This window comes from Ailuropoda melanoleuca, chromosome 7 (assembly GCF_002007445.2).
Source record: "Ailuropoda melanoleuca isolate Jingjing chromosome 7, ASM200744v2, whole genome shotgun sequence".
Classification (NCBI taxonomy): domain Eukaryota; kingdom Metazoa; phylum Chordata; class Mammalia; order Carnivora; family Ursidae; genus Ailuropoda; species Ailuropoda melanoleuca.
Genome location: NC_048224.1, coordinates 106,366,317 through 106,381,523, shown reverse-complemented (window position 1 = coordinate 106,381,523; position 15,207 = coordinate 106,366,317). Strand labels below are relative to the sequence as shown.

The 15,207-nt window shown below is 33.6% G+C and overlaps 1 protein-coding gene across 1 annotated transcript in view; it reads left to right on the top strand.

Moving 5' to 3' along the window:
• The window catches only part of DACH1 (dachshund family transcription factor 1), a gene marked incomplete at its 5' end in the record, with an annotated part of 415,054 nt that overhangs the window by 270,350 nt on the left and 129,497 nt on the right, over positions 1 to 15,207 (top strand). Inside the window, one exon of the mRNA XM_011218601.3 lies at positions 14,663 to 14,835. Within this exon, the coding sequence (XP_011216903.3) occupies positions 14,663 to 14,835 (173 nt within the window). The remainder of the gene's footprint in view (positions 1 to 14,662; positions 14,836 to 15,207) is intronic.

The window sequence follows — 15,207 nt, the reverse complement described above, 5'->3', positions numbered from 1 at the left end:
AAAATAGAATTTAACTTGAAAACTTTGGGGTAAGAAAACAAAAACTGTTCAAGGAAATGATATACTTTATAAAGACATCTCGTACAAATAAAAAATCACACCTTAATATAATATGATCCTTTTATGGTTTCTGTAAGAAAAATAAAACTCTCCTCACTCAGACAAAATAAAGGCTTATCATGCCCTGTGATTTTATCAGGCTAGAGAAAGTAAGTACTTTTTGTATGCATACATTTGGATATACAATTCCAATAAGACATTATATACAGTATTGGAAATCAAATTTTTGTGGCATCACTTAGACATTATCACCTACATGATATATATTATATACTGTTATTTTTGAGGCATACTAGTAAACCTAAGAATTGTGAACCGTGACAAAAACCAAAGAATAGCAAAATAGTGGCTAAGGTGGGGATGTTTATTTTACTGCTGCATATTTTTCAATGTCAGGATAGTAAATACTGTGTTGCTATCTGCTGATGTGTATAATATTCTGTATGATAACAGTTATTTGAGATGCTACGGAACAGTAATATACACTCTGCACAGAATAGAAATAGCAATATTAAAACACATTTCCAGATTTAAGTTTTCAATAAAATATTAAAGTCGAACTTGTCCTATTTCATTAACCTTATTATTAAATCATGAATTTTAGGGGAATAGTTCCTTTCTGCCTTCTCTAATTGTGTTGCTTGAGGAGGGTCTAAAAAAAAAGTCCATGGACTCTGAATCTACTGACCATCCTCCTGCTTTTCTATTAAGAACTCTACATTGCTGAACTCATATTCACTGGTAGGCTGTTGCCCTCTGTCAAGAAAGAGTAAATTGTATCTCTTTATGTGAAGACTTCCATACAAAACACACAGAGTTTTCCTTTTCTTGGGGAAAAATATTTGGTACGTATATAAAAGGAACTAGTTTACAAGCCCTGGGATTTAGATATAGGGAAGAGTACGTGGTATGTCCTCACTCAACATAATTGTTTTGTCATGTCTGGCTCTGGAAACCAATTTTGTTCTTCAATCATCATCTTAGAAAACTCTACTGATAGAGAACACAAGATTTTTTTTTTCTATTTTATCAATTTTCCAGTGGCATGAAATATGAGAATCAGGATTCCTGCCCTGGTCACATCAATGTCAATGTGGTGGATGACAGAACTTGTGGTGATTATTCCTGATGATGAGTTCCTTCTCCTCCTTCTGACCATCTGATACATTGCTTTAATCATATCTTTCGCCTGCCTAAGATGATGACCAAACTCATCATCCTGACATCTGAGAACTTCCATAATCTGGCCCTAGCCTACCTAATTCTTTCTGACTTCTGATGCTTTCCTAATATGTACTTTTTTTCTCCATCAGTGGGGCTACCAGCTGTCATCCAGACCCACCATTTATGCTTGTCTTTGCCTTGTTGACCAGTCCCGGCAGTTCTCTCAACTTGGTGTGCTCTGTTGTGCCGTAGAAAGGATTTAGGACCAAGGGTCAGGAGATAAATGTATTCCAAGTCCAACTCTTTTCCTGGAGAGTTATATGGCCTCAAGAGTGTCATTTAATCATTCTGAACACGTGTCCTCTGCTGCAAAATGAGAGAACTGTGCTTGATGGTGAGGTCTTCTCGGAGAAGTCTTTCCAATGTGCTCTCCTAACCCACATGCTAACATGTGCACACATGCATCACATATGTGCAGAAATTCTTCCAGCCTTCCGGAATGGCATCTCATTTAATATACCATGTCACTTTATTTATTTATTTGCTCATTATTTTCTCTACCCACCTCTCAACTAGAATATAAACTCCACAAGGATATAGATTTTTATCTTCTTTCTTTACTGCTCTAGTCCCAGTGCTTAGAACAATGCCTGATACATAAAAGGTGTTTGATATATGTTAAAAAATGAATGAATGATTTCTGTGTCTGCTTTGTACTCTAACATTCTATGTATATTCAATTCTAATCAAATATATACATAGAAATAAATTGTATGTTGTAGAGCGCTGTTTAAATATAATTTCTTGCTCTTTTTCCATATACTGTGAAATTGTTGGATCTGATTCTCTTTATGTGATCATATATTGATATTTTAAAAATTTATTTCTATTTTCTGTCCGATTTCTATTTTTTTTTTCTATTTGATATGGTTGCATTATAATCTTAATAGTCTGATGGTTTCTTCCTGTTTCCTCTTCAAGATTTTTGATATGCAATATTAACTTGACTTTTGGATAGACAAGATTATGAAATATTTTTCAGAGCCAGAATTTAAACATATCTTAATATTAATTTGAGCAAATGCACATGAGTGATTTTCAAAAATTATTTTCACAGTAAGTAGAAATTTGACACATTTAAAAATTAAGCCTTCTATTCTTAAACTCTTAATACTTTTGTAGATTTGTTAAATTTATAATAGCTAATATATAAATATACAAAAAATCCCACATAGTGTTATACACAAAAGGCATTACAAATAAATTATTTTTGAATTTTTTATCAGTATGTCCATAACAGAATTATATTTCTTAGTGAAAATAATTCAAATACATGATAAGATACAAACTATACTCAAGAGGCTTCTTTGTGAAAAGTAACTCTTCATAGAAAGCTCATAGAACAAAATTTCAAAATTTACCGAAGAGGAAAAACAGTTTCTGTACAGACCATGTAAACTAAAGGCAGTTCTTGAGGTATTTAATTTGTTTTGAAAAATTGTGCCTTAGCCTACTAACTGAAGTCTTAAATAGTTATTTAATATAAATTATTTTAATTAAGAGCAGCATTTAACAAGGTTTATTTACCCAGGTGTTAGGCCAGGTACATATAAATGAGAGCATCTGTGTACTGTTGACAATGGTTCTAACATTCCCTGTGTAATGATGTGAGAGAACATGTGTGGTAGAACAGAGAAAAAGAGAAACAGTGCTATATTTTAATGTTGGAGAAAATACTGAAATTATTTAAAACAGATTTTTGATCACAAGAGAAAATAACAGATCATTATAATTTTTTTATTATGTAGAGTATTTTCTACAATTAGATAGCTAGTTTTTATTCAGTAATTAAGGATCCCTCCCTAGAAGATATTTTTTTTAATAGGTAGAGTTCTCTTTACACTGAAAACATGTGAAATACAATATCTTTAGTACAGATAAAGACATGTGAAATACAATATCTTTAGTACAGATAAAGACAATTTGTATAGATGTTGGTTTTGTCAGTTTAAGATTTTTAAGAATTCTGTTTCTCCATTTAAGCACTTTAGAAAAAATGGTAATTTCACCATTCATTATTTATATTTTAACAAGGTATGTGTCTTTTAAATATTGATGCTGGGAAAATTTTATGGAAGAAAAATACTGTGATTTATCCAAACACTACCGTGTGTGTGTGTGTGTGTGTGTGTGTGTGTGTGTGTGTTTAAATGAACATAGAACCTATGTTAAGCACTTAATTCTGACACTGAATCATCATTGTGTGACCTTAGGTTGGTTGTATTCTCCCTTATATTCTTTATTGGTCATACTATGGTTATAATAGTTACACTAGATATTTGTTTAAATAAAAAATGAATCAGGATGTTTAAATTTTACTTTATACTGACCTAAGGGTGTTGATATTATCAGAAAATCAATCCTCATTTCAAAACACATTTTCTAACCATTTTTCTTATTCTAATTCACATTGTCACAACAATCTAAGAAAGCATGTTGTACGCATTTATTCTTGGGAGAAAAATGAGTGCTTATATTTAATTCCTACATTAGAGTTAAAATGTAGAAATGAAATTATCCACATTAATGCTAATCTTTTAAGTATTTCTTTCATTGCTAACAACTGAAATTTTAGTGGTCATTTTGACCTTGAAAATCACCTGCCATGTCTGCCCATGAAAAACTGATGAAAAGTGCTTTGAATAGTATGTCTTCACTACATATAATAAAAGCTACAGAAAGAATGATTTGGTTTCATATAAACAGTAGCTTTCAACAGGCCTGCCATCTGCATGTAATCTACCACTATAATATAATATTATTTCAATGGTCCTTCAAATGTGCTGAGTTACTTGTGATATGTAGACTTTTGATTTAAAGCTGCCTCTCCCCATAATGTTCTTAAGGGGATCTTGTAATTGCTGGATATTGTAATTATTTATCATATTAGAAATTGGACTAATGGCACCTTTCAAGCTATGCTTAGCTCTGTGTGTGTGTGTGTGTGTTGTCCTTGTTTAGTCTATTTACTTAAATAATAATTAGGATTGTTAAATCTTTACATTCAATCATAATGTCCTACATTCATTCATTCAGTATTAATTGAGACTCAAGGCCTGTCAGGTATTCATGTTTAGTTTCTTATTAAAAAGAATATTATAGCTAAAGTGGAGAGACTTGAAAATTATAAACAGGCATTGATACTCTTTGGTGCTTCTCAGGCTTCTTTTTCTTCTCTTTTGTTTTGTTTTGAAATCATTCAGTTGCCTTATTTGGGACTTATTCTGTGGCTTACAGTAGAAATATACTTTTAGTAGAAATGCCTTTATTGTTTTCTGTACCCTCTTCAAGCTTCATGGCTTAATGTCCCACCTACGAATCAAACATATCAAAATCTACCTGAATGGGTATCTGCTTTTCTTCCAAATTTCAATTCTGTATTTCTAATTGCTTGTTGTCAATCTCTATTGGATTGTTCCTGAAATATCTCATATTTGGTAAGTCCAAAATTGAACTGATTTTTATTTATTGTTAAATCAGATCTCCCTCATTAGTCAATTTGAAGTTTGGATTGCATGTTCAGAATTCCTGAATCTAAATCCTGGGGCAAATTAAATCAACCTTTATAACAGTCACGTGGATCTTCCTCAGTTTCCTAAGATTCATTGGATAGTACATCTAAAAACCTACCACAATGACTGACACATTGAAAATAGATGATCATGTTAGATATCACCTTCTTCGCCTCGTTAATGTTATCACCATACACCCCGTTAGTCTAGATACTCCACTCATCTCTCACATTTTACTCTCTTCATCCCCTTTTGTACCTAAATGATTACCAAGTTCTATCAAGTTTATTTCCAAAATATCAAACATACTTCAGCTTCTCTTTTATTCCAGTCAAAGGATAAAATTATGTACCTATGTGCTATATTTGTGTATCTCTCTCCCACACTGTAAACTGCTCAAGGACAAAGGCTATAGCTTGGCATTTTTAAAAGCAACATTGAAGTTTACCTCATATGAATTTAAGAATTGGTCTGAGAGGGGCGCCTGGGTGGCACAGCGGTTAAGCATCTGCCTTTGGCTCGGCGTGATCCCGGCGCGTTATGGGATCGAGCCCCACATCAGGCTCCTCCGCTATGAGCCTGCTTCTTCCTCTCCCACTCCCCCTGCTTGTGTTCCCTCTCTCGCTGGCTGTCTCTATCTCTGTCAAATAAATAAATAAAATCTTTAAAAAAAAGAGAGAAAAGAATTGGTCTGAGAATTGCAGCTTTCAACTCAAGAACTGACTGAAAGTTAGCCCTACTTTGTTAAATGCTGGAGATACAATGATGAACAAAAGAAACATTGGGCTGACCATGTGGTGCTTACATTAAGACAAGAAACATTGAGTCTTTCTTTAATAACAATGGGAAACAACAGAAGTTCTTTAAGCAGGGGAGTGACAGTGTAAGCTTTGTGCTTAAAAGTAATGATGATCCTTGAATCTGATTCCAGGGGCAGATATGGAAGTAGAGATAAATTACATAGATGAAATCAACAGGACATGAAATGGAATTGGACGTTTGTGGCACACAGTGAGAGAGGAGGAGATAAAGATGATTCCTACGTTTCTGGTTTATAAACTAGCTGGTGATGCCATTCTTTAAGGCCAACCAGGTTTGGGGAGAAGATAATTTAAGATGTAGATCCATACAAATTAGAAATATTGAGATAATTCCCATGAGTATTCCATCGTACCTATGAGGGTTTTTTGTTTTTTGGAAGATTTAATAGCAATTTTGGCTCAAGTGAGAAGATTTTTCAGTTTCAACATAAATAATTTAAAACTGAAAACATTGTATAAAAAAATGGAAATTAAAACTGTTGTAAAGTGACCATGAACAACACTTACCCGTGAACATAAACTTATTAATATTATATACCATGACATTGATTACTCTAACAGTATATAAAGTATATTAACTTGAAATTTTATTTGATGTAATTGTAAAAATTACAATATCCTTAGAGAGGAGAATTTCTAGTTCATTTGTTTGCCTAATGGAAAAATAATTTGATGAGTTAAAGTGGGAAAAGGTAGAAATCCACTGACATTGGCAATGAGAAAGGTTAAAAGATGCAGTTAAATTAACATGGATAATTGTACCCAACTGCTTTATTTTGAAGAATTTCATGAATATGTTTTAGATCGGAAAGCTTACATATGTTTTTAGTATTGTTATTTCTACACTGTCCGTAATAGCGTTATACTTTCACTGTGGAAATTAACCAATCTGTTGCAATATTCTCATTTCCACTGAATAAAAACATTTGGCTCTCACTTCCAATCATCTTATAGTCCATATCAACAAAACTTCGAAATATTCAGTCTACACAAATTAATCTGGCTACTATTTCTTTCCTTGTATTGAGTCCTGTGTAACTGCGTACTCCGTCTGAGTCTGGTTTTGTTTTGTTTTGTTTTGTTTTGTTTTGTTTTGTTTTGTTTTGTTTGTTTTGTTTTGTTTTGTTTTGTGGATCCATTTTACCTGGTTAACACTTAGAGCGTGGTGCTAATGAGTCCAAAGAAAACAACAGCATCAAAAAGCAAAGTGTTTTCTGATGTAATTATCTCTGTCTTCTCCACGTAAAGTATTTAACTTTTTATCTTTATACTAATGGCCTTCCCTCCTTTATTTTAGGTTGTATCAAAACTTTCTGGAATTTGGTACAAAATAAGGGAAAATATAAAGTATTGCACTGTATATAGCAATTCATTCTAATAATTTTTATGAGTTTAAAATCAAGGCTTTTCAAATGTAAGTCATTGTCTATATTAAGTTACCTAATGCTGTTCTGGTTTTCCATGATTCCTCAAGGATTCTCAGGATAATTATTTTTTGTATTTCTCACTGTTCTTTAAGGACACTTTTATGTATTCCATTTGATCTTAGTGACTTGAACCTCAGCTCTGATTTTACAATTTGTTTCTCATTCTTTCTAGTTCAAGAATCATTAGCCATGGTGAAGAATATTCAATTAAAATAAGAAAGAAATAAGCAGCCCTGATTTCCAGTATCTTGTATGTCACTTTGTGTAGCCTGTTAACTTACACCACTTTCAGCAACACTGCAGGATACGTAAGGAAATAGAAATACCTCAGCTTGGTGAAGAAATCTAGCTATTAGCATTGTTCTGATGAATCCATGGACTTTATAATAGCACTGGTGTTAATAGTATCACCATTATATACATAAAATAAAATGTACCAAAGTAGCTCTGCATTCAAAAGAAAACATCACAGGAAAAATAGAAGCTTTCTTATATGGCAAGAGTTTTAAATTCCTAATTAACAAATACTTAGCACCCAGGTAACACAGAGTAAGGTTTAGTTAATGATAAAGAGCTAAAGAAAATATGTCTAAATATTTCTGGAAGAGTAACCTGCTTACCTAAATGACTCATATTTACTGGTAGGAGGATAGTTAGAATTCATGACAACCCTCTTCTTTCTAAGAAAAAGAGTAAGTTGATGTCAGAACATCAGCTGAGCAGAATTGGTTACATGATAGCCAACGAGTTTCGTTTTTCCCCAGCAATTCCAAATCAAACATGAGATGTGTACATATACAAATTTTAGATTCTGGAAATGGCCTTCTCTGTAGTCATTAAAACCTAGGCATTTGTGGTGGGTTTTTTGTTTGTTGTTTGTTTGTTTTGCTAAACCACTATATCTCAACTAGGATATTTTGTTTTGTTTTGTTTTTTAAATTGTGCCCCTAATTAATTGTACCTGGAAAAGATTACTTCTTCATTTTAAAATAATTTGATGAAGTTGAACTGAAACACCAAAAGATTTCAGCGTTTTTATATGCTAATGTAGATCAACTGAGCTCAGATCATTATCCAGAAAAAGATTTAAAGATTACATTAACTCATGAGAGGACTGTTTTCTCCGTTTATGCAAAGCACTAGGAGTACTGCTGACAATTTATATCTTATTTTTTTATTAGGATGAAGTTAATCCCCTAACAGATAATAACTTGTTTATTCTTGCTCACCTTTGAAATAACAACTGAATATCCATAGTGTCTGTGACTAGTATTTACTCTAACTGAATAGTCTTGTCTCCATTATTAAGATGGCATTGACATCCGTCTGAGTGGTCTCCAATGGTATGGAGTAAATGCCTGCTCTTGCCATCATTTTCATTGTAAACGAATCTTGACAATGTCAGGTTCCCATCACAGTCTATCAGTGTCACTCACTAAACAGTGGTGTGACCGTTAGTCCCTCTGAGATTTGCCTCCTTTATCAGGGTCAGCCTGTGGGAGAATCTGAATGAATAGTTACATGTTACCTAGATATAAAGGGCAATAATGTTTACATGTACTTTTACTATTTTAATGCATGATAGTTTAAAGGTGTTTGTTTTATACAGATCACTTTAATTTTATGTTTGATTATTTTACATGTACTCTATCCAAAATTCATAAAAAATACTATGGCCTTCCCTTTTGGAATCTATTTCTCATTACATATATGCAGGATTCGATCATAAATATGATTATCTGGGCTAGGATATTTGGTAAGACTCATACACATACCCAAAGTTTATGTTTTGTTTTGTTTTTAATTAAAGAGAAACAGTAATAATATGCTTCCCCAAAACATTTTCCATTTCCTCTTCTACTTAAAACTTGTGTGCCAAAAAACAAAGTGATCTACTCTTCTTCTCTAATGATTAACTCCACATTTAATCGCTCTTTGATTCTTTTTCATGGTAATCTTTTTTTTAACATCTGTCTGAATTGATAATTTAATGTTTCAGTTTATTTGCAAAATAGCATTCTAAACGCTGAACATTCACATTTCTTTCCCTTTGTTTCAGTTTATTTGCAAGAATCAGTTACTAAAATTTTATTTATAACTTAGCCATATTTGTCATTGGTTCTATTGAATATATCACATAACAAGATATTGAGTAGAATTTTTCCTGTGGTCCCACACCAGAACAGAAGGTAGCATGCTCTCCTCATTTTAAAGAAAGTAACAAGCAACTGCTACTTATTAATAGCCCCTGAACCAGCCTATCCTAACTATCCCTCCAGACCCCACAAATCTCCTCCTCCTGTATTATAAGAGGGTAGGACCATAGGGAGTGGGGAGTTGAAGAAACCCTTGTAGTGAAGAGATGGCATCTAGTGGGGAGGGCTGTGGCTCACTGATCCCTTTTTGAGAGCACTTCCTCACCACCAAGTGAAGAGAGGGGGAGTTCCAAGAGAATTATTCAAGGATTACAGGTGCCTCCACATCATTTCAAAGCTGGATTTCTTTTTTGGTTTGAACTGCTGATCTGTTTTCTGTACATAAATGAGCATGGGGATAAAGAATTGAGAGGTGGCAGGGTAGAGAGAGTGGACATCATTGAAACAAGAGGACCCACACCAAGAGAAGAACTTTAGTTTTAAGAGGTGATGGCAGTTTCGGGAGCTCAGAAGAACAGGAAGCTGAGAGAGATTTCCATTGTCAGGGACTCCTGCTGCTAGGAATTTCCTCTGGAAGGGCCCCTCTTAAAGAATCAGACATGACTTAGGAGATACTTAGCATTAAGCACCTGCCATGGGAAGATGTAAATGGCCGCTACGTCTAGTCATAGAAGCTACAGTGCAGGGAGGACTTGAGCAGGAACTGGTTGGGTAGGAGGCTTTTATCCTACTATCCAGGAGAAAGAAAGGAGGAGGATGGATGAAAAACTAGCCAAGCCCATGTCTTCCAGGCTACCTAGGCTCTAGGGCTGGCCAGTGCTCATGGGGTTGGGGAAACAGAGATGAGTGTTAACTAGAATGGATTTTTTGTTTGTTAGTTTTTGTGGAGTTTTTTGTTATTTGGGTTTTTTTGTTTGTTTGTTTGCTTGTTTTTTAGAGAGAGAAAGCATGTGCACCAACAGGGGAGGGGCAGAGAGACAGGGAGAGAGAGACTCTCAAGTAGACTCCACACTGAACATGGATCCCAATCTCATGATCTTGAGATCATGACCTGAGCCGAAATAAAGAGTTGGTCGCTGAAATCAACTGAGCCACCCAGGGGCCCCTATAATGGATTTTTCCATTCTAGGAGGTTATTAAGGTGCAGAAAAGGGAGCCTTGACAAAACATGTTTGAAGGCACTAATTAGAGGAAAAATAAAACCATTTTATATTTGTAACCCATCAGTTCTGACCGTCCCATAATCTGGTTATCTTTAGAGTAGAGTTAGCTTTCAAAATTTAAAGGCGTCCCCAAAGCAGTATATTTCTGCATTCAAGATTGGTCCATCATAAAATATGTATCAGAAAATATGATAAAATATAAAATATGGGCAAGCCAAGAAAAGTGGTCTGAGCTCATAAAAAGACTGAGACAGTGCATCAAGCTGTTTGCCTTTTTTCAGAATCTGAATTGTAAGGTGGGAGAGAATCTCCTATACCTGGTCTTTACAAATTCAAATTTCACTTATACTAAATCTGAAGATCACCTTGCTTGTCCCTGAAGAATATACATCTTTTTACCCAAAGGAAAACTAAACACACACAATCACTTTTTTTATATAGGTTCCATATATTCGTATACATAATTATTGATAAATTCTTAAATCAGTATAATTAGGCAGGGGAAGGGAATTGTTTCAGTTTATATAAAATGCATAATTAACAGTTTTTAGCCAGAGACAGAATTGGTGATCAGGCATTAATTTCAATTTTCTTTCTTTCATTTATGTACACACTTACCTCTGGCTGTTGCAAGCCTGTACATTTGTTAATTTTCACTCTACCAAAATCATGCCATAGCATTAGTGGCTGGCCTCGACGGTGCTTGCGGTTACACTCTTAATCTCAGCATATAGCAGCTGCCTGTTGTTCTCTGCCCTCGGCTGAACCTATGTAAGCAGGTGTCAAACCAGAGACAGTTTCTTTTCTCCACAACCTGTGTCTACAACTAGGTATGGGAGATCCTCTCTCCCATCTGTCCCCTCCCCCCAAGTAATCAACAGCTGGACACACTGTCTGAGTCTTTTCATGAACTCATGACCATTTTCCTTGGCTCAAACCATTTTATAGTTTTATTTTACCAGGTTTTGCATATGTGCCTCAACAACCTATGACAGTGTGTGTTCTTTCAGGGTAGGGTTGTGTCAACTGCATCTTGTTCTTCCACTATAAAGTCAAGAAGCAATGTGATTCTATAAAATAGGGGAGAAAAATTTAATCAACTCTTTTCTGTTTCTCTCTAACTCTCCTTAGCAAATATAAGAATTTTTCTTACATATTTAATCTGTCTCTTGCAAGATTTCATGTGGGCATAGTAGTACACTTTAATTTTAAAGGTATATATATGTGTGTATATATTTGTATGTAGGCATAGTATACATATATATACTGGTTTATATCAGTCACTGAATATATTGGCTTAAACCAAAGCACCTGAAATTATACATTTAATAACTATGGGTATGTCTTGTTCTGAAGTGGCCTATTTTCAATTCTTATTTATTCATGCTAATAGAGGAAAAGGATGTTATAAATAATGCAAAAATCACTTACAGCTGACTTAGTTATATATTGTATATTTTTCATCAGACTTAGTTTCTTAATTGTTTGCTCTATTTATTACCCAAATGAGCTAACATCATGAGTATTTAACAAATGAAGATTGGCAGAGATGGTTAGGAGCATTTTATGTAGTGGGGAAAATCCAATCTAGTGTTATAAACTTGCTGTGGAAAATTCACATATGGGTGATTGATATTTACCTTACACAAGGGACTAATATCCTGTGATGCAAAAGAGATGTGAAAATAGATTGTATTTTGTCTATAATCTGTTTCAGAATGATTCAGTCAGAATTTTGGCTTAATATTTTATATAATGTGAAAAAACAGAGTTATAGTGCTTCTCTACTATGAGGGCAAAATTGAAATATATTTGGAAAAATGACTTCTTCCAATTTAGTAACTGGCAATCAGAACTCAAATAAAAGAAGAAATTGGTTCAAATGAACAGAAAAAACAAAAGTAGATAATAGATATAAACAGAACTCAAACTCAGTCTAAACTAATGAATGTGAATATTTTTCTACACTCCATATATTAATCGCTCAAATAAGCAACATGCTATGAAAATATAATGCTTGCTTTTGTTGGATATTGTAAATGAAATATGTAGAGAAAATTGTCCATTAATTACAAATTCCCAATCCAGTTTTCGTATTCAAATAGCATTTATTCCAAAATGTTATTTCTATACCAACTATCAGTGCTTCTTCCTCAATTCTTGTTTTAACTGATACTATAAAAAGTAAAAATGTAAAGAAAAATTTGTGCATACATTGATAAAGGCATTGTAGAATGGAGATTTTTACAATGTTTTGTCACTGAATGTTTTCATGATATCATACATTTGAAAAATTCATACTTAAAATTTTTGAATGTTTGACTAGGACCTTGGTATAAGTGTCAAAAAAGGCATGAGTAAATAATAAGGTTCATAAATTTGTGAATATGGAAGTGAACTTTTATATCACAGTGTAGGAATAAGCTGGAGAAATTTCTTTTATGTGAGTCATTTCTGGATGAAGCTATAAACCTTTTTTAGCCAAAAGCTGTCATGGTTTCTTGTAAAATAATAAAGATAATAAAGATATCCATTTTAATTGATTCTTTTCATTGTTTAATAAAATTGCTTTGTTTGATTGCTGAAGAATTTGAATTGAGTTTTCATTACCCACTTCTGAACAATTTACTCTAAGATCCAGACAGTATTGAGCTAATGAGTTTGAATTTATATTGAACCTTAACTGTCTTCATGAAGTAAATGGAAAAAAATCATGGCAGTAACTAAGTATTCTTCATTAAAAACTATGTCGTAGAGATTTTACAATGAGGCTTTTAATAGAGCTAAAGCATTTAAATTGGAGTTTTACCAACTTTTCTGTTTCTAAGCATATTATAAGAAAATATGATTTCTTTTTTTAAGAAATGAAAACTCATAGACTGATGAGGACATTACAGAAATTTTCTTTCAAGTGGGTAGTTTGTATATTCAACAGATTCAGTCAAACAATAAGTTAATGTTAAATTAATTTAATTTGGGGACATGTCTAAATTGAAATTATTCATAAACAGCTTCCAAGATATATCCTATTAAGGTGTTTCACAATCTACTGAAATCCAAGACGTAGCCACCATGACTAAAATGCAAGACCTCAGATGTACTGTTTTGACTTTGACAGTATATCGCCATAATCATCAACTCTTGTTTCTCTGTAGTTGAAGAAAGGTGATTTTTTATTGATGCACACACATTTCATTTACTGCTGTGACCTTACAGACCTTTGTAAAGTAATCTCTTAGGTTCTTTGTACTATGTCTAACCATCTTGGGCATTTAATAATTCCATGTTTAGGATTTGTGGTGAAATTCGGTGAGGAACTTTAACTCTGAATGGTGGCTAGAATATCACTTAATACAACTACCAGTGAGCTTCAGTTCCACAAAGTAATTAATTCTCTAGATATATAACAGAATGCATGTTATCTTAATTTGGTTAGTCAAACTAGATCAGACTCCAAAAATAGGCTAAATATTGTGGAATTTTTTTTAAATTGAAGACCTATATAAGAAATCGAGAAATAAAAAAGAAAATATGGTTTGGGGGAAATTTACTTACTTGAGGTTATTTTCTCAGAAGTCACTTGGCCAATCTTCAAACGTGATATACTTTTTAAAACCTCATTTCAAATTAATCATTAGAAGATTTGGAATAATATTGTGTCCAAATTACTATATTCATTCCCCACAAGCAGCAGTGATGTTCCCTGGCATAAGGAAACACTGTGCTCTTGCCCACCCCAGGGATCTCACCCTTCTGTTGCCCCCCTCTGCATGCTGGACCTCTCATAGCCTTCCACTTGGTCATCCTCTCCACCATCTTCAGCTGAACCACCTTCTGCCAAATTGTATAATGACATTTTCTGGCACTAAAAATAGTAGTTGAAAAAAAAAATCTAATTATTGGATAGTAAAATACAGGACAGAATAAAGAGATATTACATTTAGATAACCAATTGTGATAAGCTAAAAAAAAACCCTCATATTTTAAACAAGAATTAGACTGATCAGAAGAATAATACAGCAACAAATTGACCATTTGTACTAAACACATGAAGCGTGGTGATATGATAAAACATGGCACCGAACTGGTTAGCATTAAAACTAATTTCCTTGAGTGGTGAGTGGATGTCATTGCATAAAAAGGGACAAATATCTTTCCTTTGGCAGTCATTATTAGAACATTTCTTAATGCTTAAATTTTCAATGATTTATGTTCTTTGCCATTTTAATAAATGAGATACACCATGTTTCATAGTTTTATTTGAACAGAGCAATGATGATATATGTGTATTTTTTATAGGACTGGAACTTCCTTTTATGATGATGCCCCACCCTCTAATTCCTGTCAGCCTACCTCCAGCATCTGTCACCATGGCAATGAGCCAGATGAACCATCTCAGCACCATTGCAAATATGGCGGCAGCAGCACAAGTTCAGAGTCCCCCATCCAGAGTTGAGACATCTGTTATTAAGGTAATTGTTTTCTTACATGATTATTTTGGCTTCTGCCAAACAGATCTTAAACCACCATCTCTCAATCGGTGTTTTTATTCCACAATTCTAACTTTAAAACAGCTAGGTGATAGTAAATAAATTATGAGAAAAATCACTTGTAGTAATTAGAACCAGGCAGAAGCAGGGGTACAATATTAGACAATATTAGGTTAGGCTAATCTTAAGTTCTGTGTTATGTCTATTAAGAGAGAGACGAACATGAGAAATTAATTGATATACTTCAAGTAGCGCGTGTGTTTAAATGTTTGGTTGTGTGTATGAGCTCATGCGAATATGTGTGAGTGTGTGGTGTTATGGTGTGATACCTTACGGTGTAGAAAAATATTTGAT